Source organism: Neolamprologus multifasciatus, chromosome 7 (assembly GCF_963576455.1).
Source record: "Neolamprologus multifasciatus chromosome 7, fNeoMul1.2, whole genome shotgun sequence".
Classification (NCBI taxonomy): domain Eukaryota; kingdom Metazoa; phylum Chordata; class Actinopteri; order Cichliformes; family Cichlidae; genus Neolamprologus; species Neolamprologus multifasciatus.
The window spans coordinates 27733150-27753219 of NC_140445.1; the positions used below are offsets into that span (position 1 = coordinate 27733150).

At 38.8% G+C, this 20070-nt stretch overlaps 2 protein-coding genes across 5 annotated transcripts in view; both read right to left on the reverse strand.

Annotated features, from left to right (window-relative positions):
- slc27a4 (solute carrier family 27 member 4) lies at positions 1 to 18509 on the reverse strand. 4 transcript variants are annotated; one of them, XM_085164603.1, is made up of 15 exons: positions 18307 to 18509; positions 17912 to 17949; positions 14616 to 14777; positions 13068 to 13278; positions 12781 to 12964; positions 11214 to 11372; positions 10225 to 10294; positions 9951 to 10042; positions 8654 to 8763; positions 6800 to 7009; positions 4875 to 5001; positions 4321 to 4458; positions 4062 to 4226; positions 1951 to 2097; positions 1 to 1413 (listed from the first exon to the last, which is right to left on the reverse strand). In XM_085164603.1, exons 3-15 carry the CDS (start codon positions 14774 to 14776, stop codon positions 1256 to 1258), a joined length of 1932 nt encoding a protein of 643 aa, XP_085020729.1. In that variant the 5' UTR covers position 14777; positions 17912 to 17949; positions 18307 to 18509; the 3' UTR covers positions 1 to 1255. The 4 variants fall into 4 exon arrangements, with proteins under 4 accessions (XP_085020729.1, XP_085020727.1, XP_085020726.1 ...); XM_085164601.1 differs by lacking the exons at positions 17912 to 17949; positions 18307 to 18509 and adding an exon at positions 16119 to 16464; XM_085164600.1 differs by lacking the exons at positions 17912 to 17949; positions 18307 to 18509 and adding an exon at positions 15750 to 16076.
- Positions 18307 to 20070, reverse strand: part of swi5 (SWI5 homologous recombination repair protein) — a 17257-nt gene continuing 15493 nt past the window's right edge. Inside the window, exon 5 of the mRNA XM_085164624.1 lies at positions 18307 to 18398. Within this exon, the coding sequence (XP_085020750.1) occupies positions 18334 to 18398 (65 nt within the window). The 3' untranslated portion in view covers positions 18307 to 18333. The remainder of the gene's footprint in view (positions 18399 to 20070) is intronic.

Consider the following 20070-nt stretch of genomic DNA (forward strand, 5'->3'; position numbering starts at 1 on the left):
ACAGCAATACTGGACTCGTGCTCAGTATGTGAACAAGTCCTGTTTGTGGAAATAGCTCTATGTATTTAGTCCAGGGTTGAATCAGTCTGATCACATGACTTTGTGTTTTAACAGCTGATATAAGGAGGACTCCCCAAGCCATTGAAGCACAGATTTGGATACACACAAAGCAGAAAAAAGACAACAGAAAGACTTTAACAAAATAAATTAATGTCTGTATTTTCTTAAATATGTAGAAACTACAACTTAAATATATTTGGTGTATCTCAGACATTTAAATACAAAGCTTTGTTTTTCTTCATTTCCAATGTGGATAATTATTGCACTGCAATTGCTAGAGCCCTATTTACACCTTCAACCACTGGACTTTGTTTTTACTTCTGTTACAGGTCAAATATGTTGGTCTTTAAAAAGCAAAGAAAGAAAGCCTTTGGATTTGCTGTAATACAACAGGAATGGAAAAGAAAAGACAAAGAGCTGAGAGTTAAAGGAAATACTTTGATACATTTGACCTAAAACAGGACGTATGTAGCTATTCCACATGTTTATCACTACTGGCTAATTGTGCAGGTTAAGTCGACAGCAGTAGCTTCAGTCTGTCACAAAACAATCTCACTAACAGAACAATGAACAGAGAGATAGTTTAGGTCCAAGTAGGTCCCTCTGTTATCTCACATATTTAATGTACTTAATCCATGTTCTTCATCAGCATCCTTTAAGTCTGTGTTTATCTGGAGTGTCAAGTTTTTGCATCCTGGATGCTAGGCAGCCTATCCCTCTCCTCTTGCTCCTCCTTCATGCCAGCAATAACCTGTGGTTTAATGGACCAGCGTTTACAGGTGGGAGTGTATGAGATCTGTTGGTGGGCGAGGGAGTGCGTGGTTATGAAGGGTGGCTTCAAGTCACCAAGCAGACCTGCTTTCTAGGTTTGTGCCTCTCTCTTTGTTTGCTGAGGTAGCGAGAGAAGTTGTTGAGGAGTATTCAGGAGCGACGGGCAGAGTGGAGTGTGTGTTTTTGGGCGTGACGTGCATCAGTCTGTTATTAAGGATGTTAAAGAGCAAAGTGGTTTTGGGAATACGTGTGTGTGTTGACCTGTATATGGCTATTCTCTTCTTTATTGTAATGTATTATTTTTGTGACTAAGGGGACAAAATCTTCTAATTTGGTCACATATATTGTCTTCTGTATTTGTGTGTGAAAGTGTGTGTGTGCGCAAGTATGTGTGTGTGTGTTGATGTAGTGGTCAGCCTGGTCATCACAATTTGCATTTCCCTGACAGAATGGAGCGGTACAGCTCCTCGTCCAGCTGCACGTAGCGCCCTTTGCTGGAATCCAGGAAGTACAGTCTGCCTGACACTGCGCTGGGATCAAAGCTGTCCCGACGCAACTCTGTCTTCTGAAACTTAAAAGTACCTAAGAGAGATACACAGAAAGAGAATGTGTAGAGAGATTTGCTTGCCAAACAATGCTCTTTAATCGAAGTACTGCCATCAATGCTAGTTTTTCTCTTATGAAATCTGCTGTATTTATAAAATACATCAAATGTATGTTTTATGAAACTATAATACTATCTAAAGTTGAGATATACCTACTCTATTCTACACTGAAGAACAAAACTGGAGATATTCAAAGTACTGAAACACACAGTTTTGTGATGATTTAAAAAAAAAAGTGTCAACAAAGCAAAATATAATTTGTTGCATGGACTCAAAGTGATCAAAAACTTGCTGTAAGGTAGAAATTAGATTACAATATACAATTTCCCCATTGAAGACTAAGAGGGAGCAGAAAAAAAAACTTCTAGTTAACTGAAAAAACTATGGAAGTGGCTGAGAAAGTTTAAGACTCAGACGGCACTTCAAAAGCTATTGAAGCATTCTGTAAAGTAAACAAAGAAATGTGCTTCCTTTCTTATGCAAAATATCAATATTTGGTTGAAGTCATTTTTACCTGTCTTGTTGACCTCTGGGAGGAAGCGGAGGAAGACAGGTCTGGCATATGGAGGGAGAGCCTTCTCCATGTCTTTCACAAACTTCTCCAGGTTAGTGGAGTGAGATGGATCGGCAATGGCTGCCATTCCAGCCTTTCCCTCTGCTCCTGTGCACACAGATGCAGGCAGGTCAGAGGAGGAATTCTAGTGCCAGCTGAGGATGAAGTTCAGGTCATGTTTGTGCAATGAGACCAAAAGCCTTGTGGAGAACCTTTGTTTACACAGTATCCCACTTGTATTTCTCCCTTTCATATAGCACCAGAGCATCACAGAAGCTTCAGCTTTGTACGGTAGATGAGGCCCGTCTGGCAGTCAACATTCAGCTTTTATTATATTGACACCACTAACTGACTTTATACATTGTCTTCCTGCACAAAAGTAACATCTCTTTGAAAAATAGCATGCTTATATGTTTGTGTTTTTACTGCTGTGCCAGTATAGCCTTCATATACCTTCTTTGTCACTGTGCAACAGGAACCAAACACATTTTGACTTTGGGGAAGTATAACTGTATTAGAGTGAGTGGAAATTGGAGCCTCAGACTTGTTCAAAACACCGAATATATACATATACGTGTGTGTGTGTGTATATATATATATATATATATATATATATATACACACACACACACACCCGTGTGTGTTTATACGTATCTATAATTTTAGGCCAAGAGCAAGCCAAGACATTACATCTGTGACAACTATAGAGCTAAGCACAGTGTGGTTCTTGCATGAAGGAAAAAACAAAAACAAAAAACCTCACGGTGTTGCTCGGTAGGGCTGGGCTATATCATACCGTTCACAGTAATACCGGTGTAATGTTGGGCAACGATAGGAAAATGAAATATCGCGATAGAACATGGGTAAAACGCGCATGCGCAGTGCCTTTGGCGGCGACGCAGAATGAGAAGAGCGAAAGTGGATCGTTAAATGAAAGGAATGAACCAGAATTGGTTTGTAAAAATACTGCAACTTCAGTGGTGTGGAACTGGTTTAGCTTTCATCCATCAGGTACACAACAAAGCACTATTTTTGGTAGAGCATGTTAGCGGGCCGTCGTTATTACCTTGTTTTGTGGAAAATACGGCACACTTAAAATCAATCCTTTGATTTTTCTGAAACTGACAGTGCCCCTTATAATCCCGTGTGCCTTATGTATGAATTCTGGTTGTGTTTACTGACCTCGAAACGATTTTATGTGGTACACGGCGCTCGAAAATCTGTCAAATGTTTCAGTACGACTTTGCTAAGCTACAAACCGCAACGCTTGATGGATTGTCGGAGCATTACAGCTATCATAGGCAAGAGCTTCGCGGAGTGATAAGTACTGTGCTTCAACATAATATTACTGTATTGTGTGTGTATAACCTCTTTTTAAGTTTTGTGGATATTATACACGGTTATGCTGAGGATATGTCGGCCAATTTCCACTGGAAATGCCTTTTGGTTAAACTGTCACTAAGGAATTTGCATTTGCACTGTTAATTTTTTATATAACTTTAATGCACATAAAACAACTGCTTGTTTAAGTGAAAATACATTGATGTTTTTTTTTTTGCACTAATCAAGTTGTGGAGTTGTAAAGTATTTTGTCTAGTGTCAATTATATCGTCAGTTATATTGTGATCGCAAATTTTCAAATGTATATCCTGATAAATAGTTTTGGTCACATCGCCCTGCTCTGTTGCTCGGTATACTTAATTTATATACGCTGCACTTGTCCATTTCATTTACACATTTACTAACGAATTGAGACTTCATTTAAAACGTGAGATAATACTTATTAATAAGAAATTGTGCACAAAAAACATGTTTTATTCTAAGAAATAAACTCAAAATGTTTACCATCCTGGGTTTGCTGGGCATTAAATGTCAGTTTATCCAGCAAGCGTAGCTCCAAGCAAAGATTTCTAAATGACTCTAAGCTTCCTCTTCGGTTAAAATTAAGGTATATCATATAATATATCATATAAACAGCCAGTGTGTCTGATTAGCCAACATTTATGTATTACCCAGGATGTTAATGACAAGTATAAAAAAACAAAACAAAAACAGAAATTCCAAGATATTACCTGGTACTTCCACTCCATACACAACGACATCCTTCATATCTAGGAGTCTGCTTAGAGTTCCTTCCACCTCGGTCGTTGAGACATTCTCTCCTTTCCAGCGGAAAGTGTCTCCTGTTCGGTCTTTGAAGTACATGTGGCCATACTTATCCATGATCAGCACATCACCTAGTGAGAAGGAAATGATTCAGTATTCAGTTCATTCAGTCATAATGGCATACGGTAAACTACTCAATATGTGTGTGTGGCTAAGTGCGCCAACCTGACAGATAGGCACTATCTCCCTTCTTAAACACACTATGAGCAATCTTCTTGTCAGTTGCTGTTTGGCTGACGTAGCCGTCAAACCTACGTAGAGGGTCATTCTGAATGATTCTGCCAACAAGCTGTCCAGGCTCACCTTGAATGAGAAAGAGATAAGGAACATTAGTCTTTTTGGAGCCCCCAAGGAGCTTAAATAAGACAGCTTATGCATATTATGTATTCTGGAAAGTTTAACACACAGATTATAAACACAGTGCCATACTATAATTCTGAGCGGTCACAGCCTTTCTGATGAGTAAACTACTCTAGCTTTGTTTTAACACTATCAGTCAGCTGACCCTTAGTGTTTAGAAACCTACAAAGTATTACTGCTAAAAATACAGATGACATTTCATCTTTAGTTAATAAAGAAACATGCACCATTTTTATGGGAATGTATGAGCTGTGGATCTACACAAGGTGTTTATTGCTACTTAAAAATAACATTGTAAACTTATTTTGAACTTGTTAGGGTTAAAAGAGATGTTTGGTACAAGTAGGCTGTAAACCCACCAGGTTTACAAGGAATACAGACACCATCAGGTCCCCTAATTAGCTCCATGGTCTCTTCATCAACCCTCACCAGTCTGATGGGGTAGATGAAGGGTAGAATCTGACTGTTGAAGCCGCACGCTCCCATCTGATGCAAAGACAAAGAGCAGCAACCACAAATCTATCAGTATGGTGAGGACAATGAAAGGCACACATACAGTTAGGTCCATAAATATTTTTCTCATTTTAGTTCTGTACGTTGACACAATGAATTTAAATGTAACAACTCAGATGCAGTTGAACTTGAGACATTTAGCTTTAATTCTGTGGGCTGAATATAAATATTGCATAAAAAAATGTGAGGAACTAAAGAATTTTAACCCCCCTTCATTTAAGGGGCTCAAAAGTAATCAAACAAATAAATAACTGAAAATAAAATGTTCATTTCCAGTACTTGGTTAAAAACCCTTTGCTGGCAATGACAGCCTGAAATCTTGAAGTCACAGATATCACCAGATGCTGGGTTTCCTCCTTTTTAGTGCTCTGCCAGACCTTTACTGTCATTTGTTTGTGGACCTTTCTGTCCAAACTTTAGTCTTCAACAAGTGAATTGCATGCGCAACTGGATTAAGATCAGAATTGGCCATCCAAAAATATTCCACTTCTTTGGGTTGCTTTAGCTGTATGTTTTGGGTCACTGTCCATCTCTATTATGAAACACCACCCAATCAATTTTAGTGCATTTAGCGGGATTTGAACAGACAGTATGCCTCTGAACGCCTCAAAATTCATTCGGCTGCTTCTGTCCTCTGTCACATCATCACTAGTGTCCCAGTGCCACTGGCAGCCATGCACGCCCAAGCCATCACACTGCCTCCGCTGTGTTTTACAGATAATGTGGTTGCTTTGGATCATGAGCTGTTCCACACCTTCTCCATACTTTCTTCTTGCCATCGTTCTGGTAGAGGTTGATCTTGATTTCATCCTTCCAAAGAATGTTTTTCCAGAACTCCGCTAGTTTTTAAAAAATGATTTTTTATTGACTTTTTTTTTTAACAAAGTCCTATCTATTCTTGAGGTTTAAGAGTGGCTTGCACCTTGTAGTGAATCCTCTGTATTTACTTTCATGCAGTCTTTCGTTTATGACTTGGATATTGATATGCCTACCTCCTGGAGAGTGTTGTTCACTTGGTTTGCTGTTGTGAAGGGATTTCTTTTCACCATGGAAATGATTCTGTCTTGTGTGTGTGTCCAGGTCTTTTTGCATTGTTGAGTTCACCACTGATTTCTTTCTCAGGATGTATCAAACTGTTTTTGCTATTTCTAATATTGCAGCAATTTCTCCGATGTGTTTTTTCTGTTTTTGCCACTTACAGATGGCTTGCATGGAGAGCACCTTTGACCACATGTTGTATGTTCACAGCAAAATCTCCCTAATGGAATCACCACACCTCAAATCAACTCCAGGCGTTTTATCTGCTTAATTGATAATGACATGACAAAGGCTATTTCATTGGCCCACACCTGCCAATGAACTAGCCTTTCAGTCAATTGTCCAATTACTTTTGGTCCCTTTAAAAAGACAGTGGCTATGTGGAAATGTGGATACCCTCAAAAGAAAGCTGGGAGTCTATAACTATAACTAACTATAATTGTAATATCTATTAGTAAACAGATAAAAATAACAAAGCTTGCGTCAGTGTCCAAATATATATAGACCTAACTGTATTACAGCAGCTTACAAGGTGCTGTTATGTTTAATATTGTGACCTTAGAGCATTAATGAAAACAAAAACAATTATGCAACTTGATTAATTAAGCAGACTTTGGGATTCTAAAAGACAATACTTTACCACAGTGATGCCATTTTAAACATTTGGATTCATAATGAAATTAAATCTTGCCAGTTCAACATCACCAGTTTTTTTTGGGAGACATGTTCCTACCTTGTTATCAAAGTTGCCCAGACTGCAATTGCACTCTGTGGCTCCATAAAACTCTGCAATCTGTGAAATGTTGAAGCGGTTCATGAATTCCTCCCATATGGACTGACGCAGGCCGTTTCCCAGTGCCATGCGCACACGGTGCTGTTGCTCTGTGTCACGAACTGGCTGGTTCAGTAGATACCGGCAGATTTCTCCAATGTACTGCACAATCTGGAGGACAGTGGGAATAAAAACAATCAGTAATGAGACAAAAGTTAAAAAAAAAAAAAAAAAAAAGACTGCTTAATGGCTTTACAGCAAACATACAATGGTTGGACAAAGAATTGATATCTTTAAAGGATTTTTACTGAAAATGACATGATATAAAGACATATTCTCAAAAAGGGTAGGAGGTGTAATGTGCTACTGTGTTGTACCTAATAAATCAAATCTGGGACAGGGACACACTGTTTCAGTTTTAAGGCTTCATGTAGCAGGAGATAACAATAGAAAATCTTCTTGTCCTCAGCAAATCTTCATATTAGCTTCATTTATTAAATAAAACATCAGATGGTCATCAACTCATTACCGTTTAACTTTATGTAACAAAAAACTAAGCAGTGCTGTGAAAAACTCAGTATGCCCTTACGTAAGAAGCAGCAGAGTGCTGCTAATCAAATGCAATTGATGAATTGGTCATCACCAAGTTTGAGCACCTATATAAAAGTAGAAGTTTTAATAGTTTCCTGGTCTGGAACAGTCAGGCATGTCTTAACACAAAGTCAAGGAGGAAAGACATGAACAATGATCTTAGAGAAGCAATTGTTACCCACATATCAACCTGGGAATGGTTAAAAGGCTATTTCTAAATAGTTTTCAGTCCGTCATTATAAAGTAAGAAAGATTATAGTGGAAGACATTCATGACATTTGCCAATCTTTCCAGGAGTGGATGTTCCAGCAAATCTACTCAAAGGTCAGACTGTGAATGCTCAAAGTAACTGCAAAAAACCAAAGAGCTACATCTCAGACTCTACAAGCCTTGGTTAGCATGTGAAATATTAAACGTCATGACAGTGCATTTCGAAAAAGACTGCGCAGTATGGCTTGTTTGGAAACATTGCCAGGAAAAAGTCTTTTCTCCCTATAAAGAATATAGCAGCACGGTTTAGTTTTGCAATGTTGCTTCTGAAAAATCATCAAAACTTCCTGACCAGTGTGCTTTAAACAGATGAGACCATCATGTCTCCAGTGTTTGGCCATAATGCCACAGCGACAAACACCTCACATTAATTTTTGAGGGATGACGATGTTGGCTTGTTTTGCAGCCACGGGACCTGAGCACCTTGCAGTCACTGACTCAGTCATGAACTCTTCTGTAAAGCAAAGTATTTTAGAGTCAAATATGAAACTAAATGTCTGAAAGCTAATGCTTGGCCAAAACTGGTTCAACCTCACTGAAATGCTGTGGTACGACCATAACAGAGCCGCACACGAATGCCTGCAAACCTCAATGAACTAAAGTAACGCTGTGAACAAGAGTGAGCCAAAATTCTTTCAGAACAATGTGAGAAACTAATAAAGTCATACAGAAAACGATTACTTTAAAGTTATTGCTGTTAAAGGTGGTTCTACAAGCTAGTGAATCATGGTTAGTTTTTAAACTAACCTTTTGCATTTTGGCTAAGTTTCTGTTAAATAAATAATGACATGGTGATGTGTCAATGTGTCCTGCGTTGTGTCATCTCAGGTTGCATCTACATAATGATAAGACTTGGAAAGGAACAGATTTTTAAAAATTATTTCATGGTATATGAAACTTTAGAAGTGAAAGAGGATGCAGTTTGTTTTTCACCTGACTGTGCAACATGCTTACCGTGCAGTTATATTTGACACAGTCATCCCAGAACCGTGAGGCAGAGAACTTCTTTCTGATGACTACAGTCATGCCGTGTATTAGGCACTGGCCAACTCCCACAATGTTTCCTTTAAAAAAACAACAAAAAAAAAAGCATAAGCAAAAACTGTTTAAACCAAAGCAATTATCAGATGAACGTAGATATCGCTATCTACGTTCCAGAAAACTGAACAATGTTAACTAACAGTTAGTGATGGTTGACATATTAGCATTTGCAAACTGGCCTTTTATAACTAATTTTTCTATCTGCAAAAATTACAACACAACATTGTAGTAAGAAAACATGAACTAGTGAAGTCTCTCCAAGTTTGAAGAGTTATAATAAGTATCTTACTGTAATAGACAAAATTTACATCTATGTTTGTTTTTATTATCCACCAACTCCTCCCACACAATCACAGGGTGATGACCCAAACTTGAAACTTGGCACATCTTACTGCCTGAAGGTTCTTATTAGATTTTATTTCATTAAGATGTTGTCATGTTGCCTAGCAACCACCTAGCAACAGGTTAAAATGACCTTCTTATACATGATATTACAATCATCATAGTCATGTTGTTTTGCAATCACCTAGCAATTTGCTGAAATTACCTTTATTTTTTAAAACTTTAACACCTTATAAAAGCATCGTAACATTTTGATTTCATGGTCAAGAGCACAAACAGCGCAAATAATACTGTGAAGTGGGTGCTTGCTATTAAGAAGTATCCCACTAACAACTGATGGAAACATTACATACAAAATATTTTCCACTTTTAATGTACTTAAAAGCAAATAAACAGAGATGCAGCATAGTGTTTGGCATTGACTCCTCTCACATTTTCCGCTGGATTGCAGCAAAACTATTTTGATCAAACACCTCAGTCCTCAAACTAGCAGTAATATTATTGGCTGTTAAATTTAGTTTTGCTCACATTTGTTCATTTAGTGGCTGCCTTTTGTAGAACATCAATTTCTTACATTTATTTATATTTCATTATTTTGGGGTGATTAAATGAAAATATTTGTTGGGGTTTGTTCTCTTTTATATGTTTATGGTCTTAAAACATTCCTCTTGTCAGCTGTTTTAAACGATTACAGGTGGTGAATGAGTTTCTTCCCTTTTGGAGGTCTTTACTGACACAGTTTTGTTTAAACCAAGAAAAAAGCAACGATTTTCTGAATAATGTATTAATCAAACTTTGGAGGAAACACTCAAACTCATTCGTAGATTAAAACACCTCCTACCCTTTTATGTTCTTTTAACAGACATACCTGCAGAGTGGTAAAGTGGAAGGCAATCATACAATACATCATCTGATGTCATCCTAAAGCCATAATACACCAAAGCTGCCATGCGATAGTACCTGAACACCAGGGCAGGGTGATGAACAAAAAGAGAAAAAAGTCAAATGAGCAAATACAAAAGCATTTAGTTTTATTTATTCCTCTCACTTTTTAACAACACTGCTTGTTCTTTACATGAAAGCTACATGGATCAACAAAGAGAACAGCTGCATTCCTGTGTGTCTGTTTGCCTCCTTCCTACCTGCTGTGCACAACAATAGCTGCTTTAGGCATCCCAGTGGTTCCTGATGTGTAGATGTAGAACAGGCGATCTGAAAACAGCACAGTGAGAGTACGACAATAGCAGAATCTGGTATGAGTGGGTTTATCATGTGCTTGAGTGCTTATACTTATACATTTATGCTTAGTTTAAATGTTTACTTTTAATTTACTGCTGAGTCCTCACTTTTGATTAGTTTTGCAGGAGGGTAAATACTCACCTTTCATCTCTATTTACAGGAATATTCACAGTTTTAATTATAAAGTCCTTTTTTAAGTTACAGAACTGAAGCATGGAGACAGAAAAAAGCAGTATGACATGACTTGATTGTGAACATTGTGGATTCCATTTTTTTTTCCCTTTTGCACTGTCTTAAAAAGGCAATACTTTTAGTTGCCTCGTGACAAGTCATCAGTAAATCCCTAAATCTATCAAAATAAAACAAAGGAAGATGATTAATGATAGGTATAACTCTTACTTGCCTGTGCTCATTGTATTATTAATTACACAAATTTTTCATTTAATGAACATATAGTGCATTATGTGAAGAAATAGTTAAAAGGGTCTGTCTTTTTTGTGGTAAGAAATATATCAAACAGAAAAAAGTGACATTCTTGACAATTCGCTTCAGTGGAAGTTGTTTTTTTGTCAATATAAGTTTAGAAATTTGATTTCACATGACTGTGAGTCATTCCTTGGACCCAAAAATATTACTCGACACCTGCCAAGTAGTCAGTGCAGCTAGAGAGACAAAAATGCAAACAAATAGCTTTCTGAAATTGGTATGTTGTTTTAGTTAGAGTTGGTGCTAGGATTTTTTCATAATTTTATGACTGCTAACCAGAAAAATCATTATTCAGCATTGTTCAGTGACATTTTTCTTGACCTGCAGGAAGATATCACTTTAAACCAAAAAAAGAAAATTTTAGATCCTGAATGGTTGTGAGATCTCATGGACACGGTGCTTTTACCTATGAAGCTGCGATCTGGCCGAGGGGGTAGATGAGAAGGGGCACCAGCCACCAGGGGCTCGAGGCACTCTGTTCCCTGTGGGACTCGTTTGGGATCCCAGTCTCCAGAGCAAAACATCTGCACTGCCTTCCCCATTGAACTATGGACTTCAGACACAGCTGTGAGTAACAGAAACAAATTCAAATACATCAAATACATTTCACATATCCTTATCACAAGACAGCTGCACATTGTTCAACATTTAAATACAAGACAGCTCGCATCATTTGCAAACTTTAATCAATGACAAAACAAAGAGTATAGAGAGTGGTGTAAAATACAATATATACGAATGGTTAAAGGTTAAAATAACTTGAAATGTTTATAGAGAAAGCATATTGAGGTACAGTGTCACAAAAAAATGTGAAAGGAAGTGAATCAGGCAAAAAAAGGGAAACAACAAATTGAAACGGCTCTCGTATTTTACCTGAGGGGAAAAAAGATCCAAAAGCCTTATGTCATGCCTAGGCACTAAAGCTAGTAGCTTGAATTTTGACCTATTCTGTAAAAGAGCTGTGTTTCCAATTACTTAAAGGCATAAAACACACTAAAAATCCATTACCCAGTACAGAGCCTATTCCCTTGATCTCAGAGTGACCAGCTCAAAAACCATTCACTCTTTATAGCTGTTGAGATCAGGGCTTTCCATATTGGGCAGGGACCCAAGAAGGCACCAAGAAGAGAGTGAATTACATCTACAAATAATACTTGACCATCCTACCGAGCTGTGGCAGTTTTAGATAATGAGAGTTCAAGCTCAGGTAATACAAAGGCATGTTTGCAGGTTTGTAGAGTGAGCAAAATGAGAGTTAATTCACGCAATGTCAAACATACAAAACACACAAATATGATGATATGGCATTTAATTTAATACTCACTACAATCCTAATCTTACTGGAAAGTGAAAATGACTTTTTCATTTGTTTTATCTATTTGACAGTATTTCAGATATAATGTCAAGGCTGGTGTAACCTAGGAGGAATATGCACAATTTATTTTTTTGGGTGCTGTAATTAATTTAATTGAAACAATATATTTGTTTCAATGATGTTTGATGATGTATAAAAACCAACATGATTTTAAAACAGTGTGTAATGGTTTGATCTAGCCCCTAACAAAAACCATAACCCTGAGTTGATTTGACCTGAACACTGTACTATCAGACGTGTCTATGTCACAGTGATTCTGCCTTTTATCTGCCTCCTATCATGCAACACATTTCTCTGCAGAGCTCAGACCTTGGACACTGCAGACTAGTGGCAGTCCCTCCCTCATTACCTTATCCCTTCTTTGTGTTTATCAGTCATTTAAAGCTTTACTGGCTGATACTGAAGAAACACCTCCTCCAAAACCCATTTGTCTTTATGACCTCTGTGGCTGTCTCCCCTCACCACTCACCTCTCTTATTGCACAGGAACCAGAACAGCATTCATCAGCATATGACGATGCTGTACAGACTGTTATGCCTCAGCTTTCTCGTCTAACTTTCGAATCTATCCAACTTTCATCTGCCCTCTTTGCTCTTACCATCAGTTAGCTCTGAACCAAAGATCACAGCCTTGGCATTGGAGATGGTGACACAGTGGACCAAAGCATCTAGTCTTAAATTGAAGTTGATGAGAGCTGCTTCTACTCCAATTTTAGCCATGCCCAACCATATGCCCACGTACTGCGATCTGTTCTCCATGAAAAGGGCCACCACATCACCTTCCTAATGACAGAAACAAAAACAAAAAAAGACAGTAATATAACTTTAAAAAGATTTGCTTTTGCTTAATTGCTTTTAATGAAGCTTTATTGTGTTGTACATCTACCTTAAAGCCTCTTTCCAGTAGCAGGTTAGCCACTCTGTTGGAGTATTCATCCAACTGTCGGAAAGTCCATCTCTCCCCAGTGCCCTCGAAGATGAGCGCTGTTTTGTCCCCATGACGGTGCACCGTTTCAGCAAAGATCTTGGGAATAGTGTTCTTCTCTCTGAGGTGGCGCCTGACGTTCAGTTTCACCCGCAGTAAAACACTGGCTGCACTGAAGGAGCAAAAGAAAACATTACTGTAAGAGAACAAATAACTTAATGATTCCCAGCAACATTAGCCATTTCACTGTTCATAATTTGCTGTTATTTTTCCAGCTCTGAGATCATTACACTGCACTTTCTTTTTTTTTTTAAATATTAGCATTAACATTTGCAGCTCATCTGCTTAAATCCACACCATGTATCAATACATCTGAGAAATGAACAAAGACAACTTGATGTATCCTGTCTTTTGGCAACAAACATTTGTCTAACGAGCCACCAAATTCCCTTTTGCAAAAATACATAAACCACCTTTTAAAGAATCTGTACTTGAATGTATTGCGAACTGTATCCAAACCACATTACAAAGCATAAAATATTTTAACAGATATGGCTTGGAGGCCCACAAGGTCAAATTATGCGTGAATGGCAATTCTCAGCACTTTACATTTGTGGTACAAAGGTAGTGTGCAATCTCCTGAGCAGTGAATAATTACAGAAATGTCATAAAAAACCAATAAGCCAAAGTACTTCTTGGCTACAGTGAGGTAGCGACAATACGCTTATCATTACATAAGAGAGTTATTTCATGATGGTCTAGATAAGCATTTATTGTTGCACAGCTAGTTGAGGCTAATTACTTTCTTTTCTTATGCCTTTTCTTACTCATACAGATATATTGCTTAAGAACAGTACCCATTATAAAACTATAGCCTATTTATTTCTAATGCCTTAGTGACTCTAATCATGAGAAAACTGGGTGACCTTTGTATATAATGGGTCCCTGAATGGCAGTAATCCCTAATGGGTAGATTATTGTGTCGCTGTTCCCCTAAAGAGATAATTTACAATTTCCTGTTTTAAGATTACTGCAGCTATTGAGGAAAAAAGGAAGTTAACTTCAAACCAACTACAATGCCAGTTTCCACTTGTAAATACCGGCTTTAGGTATGCCACTTAAAACATTTGCTCCTACCATTTTCTCTGTACTCTGGACCTTTTGTCTTAAATATTTGAGATTGCGTGTTTAGAAACAGGTACAGAAAGAATATCTAGCCAGCTCTTAACAAGGGCTTAGGAACTAACCCTTGTTTGTGACAATTATGTGGTGACGATGAGAATTTATCTGCATGGATTTTACCTGTTTTTGCAGATTTAGTACTGTGTGACTATTGAGGTCACATTTAACTCTATGTCTGAATTTCAGAGCCAAAACTACAGGAAATTGGCCACTGGGTCACAGTTAAAAGTGACATAGCTCATGCCAAATGATTTGGAAGACATAATGCATCTATGGTCCAATTTTATGATTTTGCATTTAGCAAACAAACATAATTCCAATGCTTACTGTAAGTCTCTGCCAACTGTTTTGGCAAAGATATCCAGGAAGTTCCATCCTCCACTTCCCAGATAGAAGATCAGGATGGCTGGAAGAACCTGGTACCAGGGCAAGCCCACCAGCAGCCTCAACACAAAAAGCAGGGCAGTGCAGCATGCTAGACGCATCATCCTGAAAGAATGCACACACATATAAATAGATACAGAAGGGTCTTCCAGCCCCTTCTGTATCTACTGATCACAAACATTTCAGGCCAAATGACTGAAAGGTTACGTGCACGTTATATGAGCAAACAGAATTTTTGAATCCACTTCCTTAGATACGTAAACGACTCAACGCCTTAACAATGTTATGGTCTATGGTTTTGTTTACATATCTGCAGTCCATTTCAATCCACTGAGTCAGCTCTGGTAGACTGAAGTTGCGGTGAAGGGTTACCATTTGAAATAGTGGAAATTTAGAGTCTTGGGTGACCTCTGGGTATTACAGATAAGATTGTAAAACATTTATAAAATGTGTTAAGCTGGGTGGAACCCTTAAATTTTCTCTTCTTGCTTGAAGGAGAAAACAAAAAGAAGCCTAAAGGCTCTGTTCTGAATTCACAGCAAACAGTCTAAAGTGACAGCAGACAGCACATGCTGACACAGTTTCCCAGATGCCACCTGATACAGCCAGGAAGATAAGCCTAAACAGTAAATGATATCTTGACACCCATGTTTGTTATTTTTTAAATAGCCTTTAAGCACAATACTTATAGAGATGATTGATTTCAGTTCATCATCATCAAAAGGCCATTTTATAACGCCCCCTCAATGCATCCATACATCTGGCTGTAATTGTGATGATGTTGGTTCCATCATGCAAATTAAATAACTCCACTGCTAAAATATAAACAAGCACAGAGGAGAGCTCTGTGTGGACGATTACATTACCCTGAACCTCAAACAGATCGACGTGATGGGTTCGAGGGAAAGAGATGCATTAAGAGGAGAGGTGGCCGGCCACTTCCCGGTAAGAAAAGAGCTTCATCATTCGCTGATGCCGAAACCGGAAATTTACATGGCGCGTAGCATTGCGGTAGAGGCTGTGGCAACGACAGGGGGAAGGCTCAACCCACTGTTGGCAAGGTTACATCTCACTAACCATGCCATGTGCATTTCAGACGAGGGCTTTTTTATTGCAACGACGTTGGCCAAAATCATCAAACTGATGTAGGTTATCATGGTAACAGGCGCGCCAGGGAAACAGGATGCGCAGCGTATTGTGCGCATCGGCTCAAAGGAAGCGGACAGCGTGACACCATGAGCAGCTTCTTTCAGGAGATGAAGATGAGGCATATGGTGTAATCGCACGGTTTGCTTGTCGGGGACAAATGGCCGTCTCAAATGTAAACATCGGACACCCCGAGTCCCGTCAGCGGGTTAATCGCTGACAAGGAGATGACGAGCCGCTGCTGCTCCTCTCTCCTTTCTTCTGGCGAATTATAAACGGGACCCATTTCCGTTTACATACCTTGCACCTCCTTCACAGCATGCAGGTGCGCAGAAATCCCAAACGTGAAAGTCGTTGTGTGCAATTCCACCTTGATCGGCTTACAGGCTAGCCTGGTCGCCCCCCCTCCCACTCTCTCCCTCCCTCCGCTCTTCACCGCCGCTCGGTCGGCTTGACAGAGAAACGCACACGGGCTGACACAAGCACTGGGATCCCCCCCTTTGTTAATATCACAACGACCCGCTGCTCCTTCTTCGAAATCGCCTGGCAGTCTCCGTCGACTTTGATCCCGCGATCATCATCCGTTCATTGTCATAATCATCTATATTATCACTGGCTTCATTGTAGCCGATAAGCTCACTAGCAGGCGTAATTCAAATGACCTTATAATTTTCTTTCTTGCGCCCGCCCACTGCCGTCAGCGTCAAATCAGTGAATCAGGAATAAAAGTTGACGGACGGGTGCAACAGCCAATCAAGAACACGAATGTACGTCTTTTTCTACGTCATATCCGGCAAGAGGCGGGTGTTTGCGGTTCAGGAAATGCGGTGTGGCCCAGCAAGCTCAGTCAACGAGGCCAGCACGCGCAGCAGTTTCAACGCGGTTGTGACAAGGCCCTGATGCAAAATGAGTACGCCTCTTTATGCCATTCACTCTTTACTCTGCTGCGACCTGCTAGAAATTTTCTTTAAGCCTATGTATGTCAACACAGGGCTCCCGGAGGACTGTGGAATTAGGAAGGGCAGGTTTTCGAACAATAGCGACAGGATTAACCCGTCCTGTGTGCCAGAGAGGACTCGGATCTACTATGACAACTGTAACTTGCCATTTTTCAGTACAAAGGCTAGGTTGATTGAAAATAACATTAAGTTATTTGAACTCCTCGTAGATGTCACATACATACTTAAATGTACGACTGCTGAGCCAGACAGAATTGCTCTCAAGTGTTGCAATAAAACTTTGGCACCAAACAATTTCTATACTACATGTTGGCTCATGAATAATTGTGAATAATTGTTTTTGCTTTACGGACTGCTGCAACTTCAAGCCAAGAAATGTCCTGTTGTCTACATTTGCAGAACACAAGGATGTTGACATTTTACACAGTGCTTATACTAGCAACGTGACATCTCTTGAATTGCACTGCATAACCAGGGTGGATTACAAAAAGTCTACGATAGCAAGCCGTTGAGAGCCACTGGTGCAGGTCAACAAAGGACGTGGTCCCGGAGAGACCTGACAAGGAGAGACTTGTTTGGAAACTCTTGCAAAAAACATGTTAAGTGTAACCTTGGGTCAAATAGTGGACTCGATCTGTAGTAATACCAAGGAGTCACAAAAAGGTGATAAGTTTTACAACACAATTATCATACTGCTATCCCATACACACTAGTGTTTGGGATCTTAGCTGAATGATAAAGAGATGCAATTATCAGGGCAAGAAAATTTGACCAGCTTCGACTTGCTAGTGATATATTTCCATTGTGCATTCAGTTTCACAAGCAAATACAGATGCCAATCAAGTTAATGAGAGTATCACAGGCGTTGTCAAACTCTTGATAACAGATGACACTTATCACGGATTCTTAGATTGTATTATGCATGCTATGCTTTTTTTCAGTACATTGAGTCCACCAGAGCTTTTGTGTTTCAGAAGTTCAAGTGCTGACAGACAGGAAACCATAAATATCTGTGAAAGTTGCCCAGTACCCTTTCTTAAATTAGGTGAAGGATGTGAATTGAAACAAAAAGACGGTGTATCTTTATAAATTGTGATATTTAAGCATCTCATTTATTAAATTCATGTCACTTACTGGTAGTACAGTTTAACACTCCAGTATTCTTATCTTTTCTGTAAATAACAAACCAAACAATCAAAGTTAGAAAACGACTGCCATTTGAGTAGCCAGTACAGACAGGCCTTTACTTTAGTTCTATTTAGGTAAGCTCAAACATTTAAATTAACCCTCAGCAGCATTTACATCCTTGTACACACAGAGAGATCTTGAAAGACTGGAATGAACCCACTAAAAAGGTTTGAATAGCTAGACTATTTTAAATACCATGCCAGCATAATGGAAAAATCCCACTGTCCTTTCATTATCAAAATTGTTAACTAGGAAAAAAAGGGCACATCAAATCTATAATAAGTTTGTGGTCTTTAACTTATTTTTCCTGCAGTTTTCTTTGTCAGAAGAACCGTCCTCACCATTTTATTTTCATTTTCTCTTTTTGTTCAGTCATCCAGTTCCAAACCAAAGTGAGCGTAGAGATCTCGTGTGGTGGTCCCTCTCAGAGCAGCTGCAAGACAGACAGATAACAGGGTCAACTCCCTCTAGCCTACATTTCAAACAAACCACAAAACACTGAACAGGCCAAGAGTACAGCACCGAAAAATTAATCAGGCTAAAGACGAGGCTTGCACTTGGTAAAAGAGGTATGACCAGAAGTATTTAAAGGATATTGATAATCTACATTGTGTTTTATTACCAATATTTTAAAGATTTCCAGTTACTTAGCCCCGCTAGCTGAACCTTGGGGTCGTTAGTATTCTACAGAATCAAACTATGCTGAATTATGTCGGGTCCAGCCTGATAGATAACTGCTTGGCAAAGAAAGGGCATATAAAAAGTCTAATATTTGTTAGTTGCCTAACTACCAAGTTCAGTACAAATCTGTTTATCCAACAGTCAAAAAATGAAAACACACAAACGGCAAAAAAAAAACCCTGCAAATACTTTTTAATAAATTACCTATTAATATTGTTTCACAGTGTTTTGTTAGTAAAAATTAAGTGAGAATGCTTTCAGGCAGATAAATTAAACTATGCAAAGTGGAATAAAAAAGTACAATCAACATTTGGCCTCACTATTCTTTTTTGTCTTTAAAACAGAATCAGTCAATACACATGACATTTAGGTTACTCCAGTGACCTTGGAGCACTATGCATAGTTCTTTCAGTCTCAGGTGTTTCTGTCTCTTTATATAATCTAAGACCACCTGTGTGAGGTTGACACCACAGTCGTGTGCTACAAAGCAAGCTCAACATAGCCAAGCTCTGATATGTCAGCTGACTTTTCTTTTTAAGGATCAGTTCAGTGCCGCCCATTTCAACAGAGACATCGGGACAGGAGAACAGCAGACAGAGGTCTATAAAGAAAAAGCTGTAAAAGTAGAAGAGTGATAGGTAACAATGCTAGGAGACAAAATGTTACTACACCTTTTACTTTTTACATGAACACTCCACATTACAACATCAAAACGGATCCATTTAAAACAACAACAACAACAACAACAACAACGCATTTATGTCAGACACAATCCCATAACATGATGAAGAAGATGTGGAAACCACTTTAGATTTTAGCTGGTCACAGTGAAGTTGATTTTCCTTAGTTGATATTCTCCTTGATAACTAGCCTACAAGTAGAGTGATATATTATCTGACCTGTGTTGTGCGTATTTCCTGTAATTCCAGCCGTGTAAAACAGACTTGGTAGCAGATTAGGGTCAAGCATAAAACATGTAAAAATTTTCTACATCACCAACTGAATGCATGCAAATTCCTGTGACCATGCAGCGCATGTTGCACTGCTGTAACTTTGCTGTGTGACTTTACTGCAGGCTTCCTTTGGAGGTATCAGTACAGTATAAACATATTCCTTAAGCAGAGAATCTAAAATCAAATTTGGAGCATGTTGTCTTGAAAGGAATCAGTTGAGATGTGGTGCCTACAGCTGATTTTAAATGTAATATAACTCTGAATCAGGTTATGTGTTTAGTTACTATGGTGACCTAACGCAGTAAAAAGAGAGCCACCTTTATGGCTTTAGGCTTGTTACAACTTGCTAACTCATTTGTGCTTCACAGTACACCCCTCAGGGCTCAGTGGAGACAATGTTCTGTTGCAGGACTTGTTCTTATTTCAGCAACGGCTGTGGGGTGGATGCTGGATGTCACAATGAATGATAAC

Excerpts from the sequence above, each read along its gene's own strand:
- slc27a4 (XM_085164600.1), bottom strand. The coding sequence starts at position 15,943 with ATGCCTCATCTTCATCTCCTGAAAGAAGCTGCTCATGGTGTCACGCTG. Across the intron at positions 12,965-13,067 it reads TACTGGAAAGAGGCTTTAAG|GAAGGTGATGTGGTGGCCCT; the intron begins GTAGATGTACAA and ends TTCTGTCATTAG. Across the intron at positions 5,002-6,799 it reads TGGGCAACTTTGATAACAAG|ATGGGAGCGTGCGGCTTCAA; the intron begins GTAGGAACATGT and ends TCTTTGCATCAG.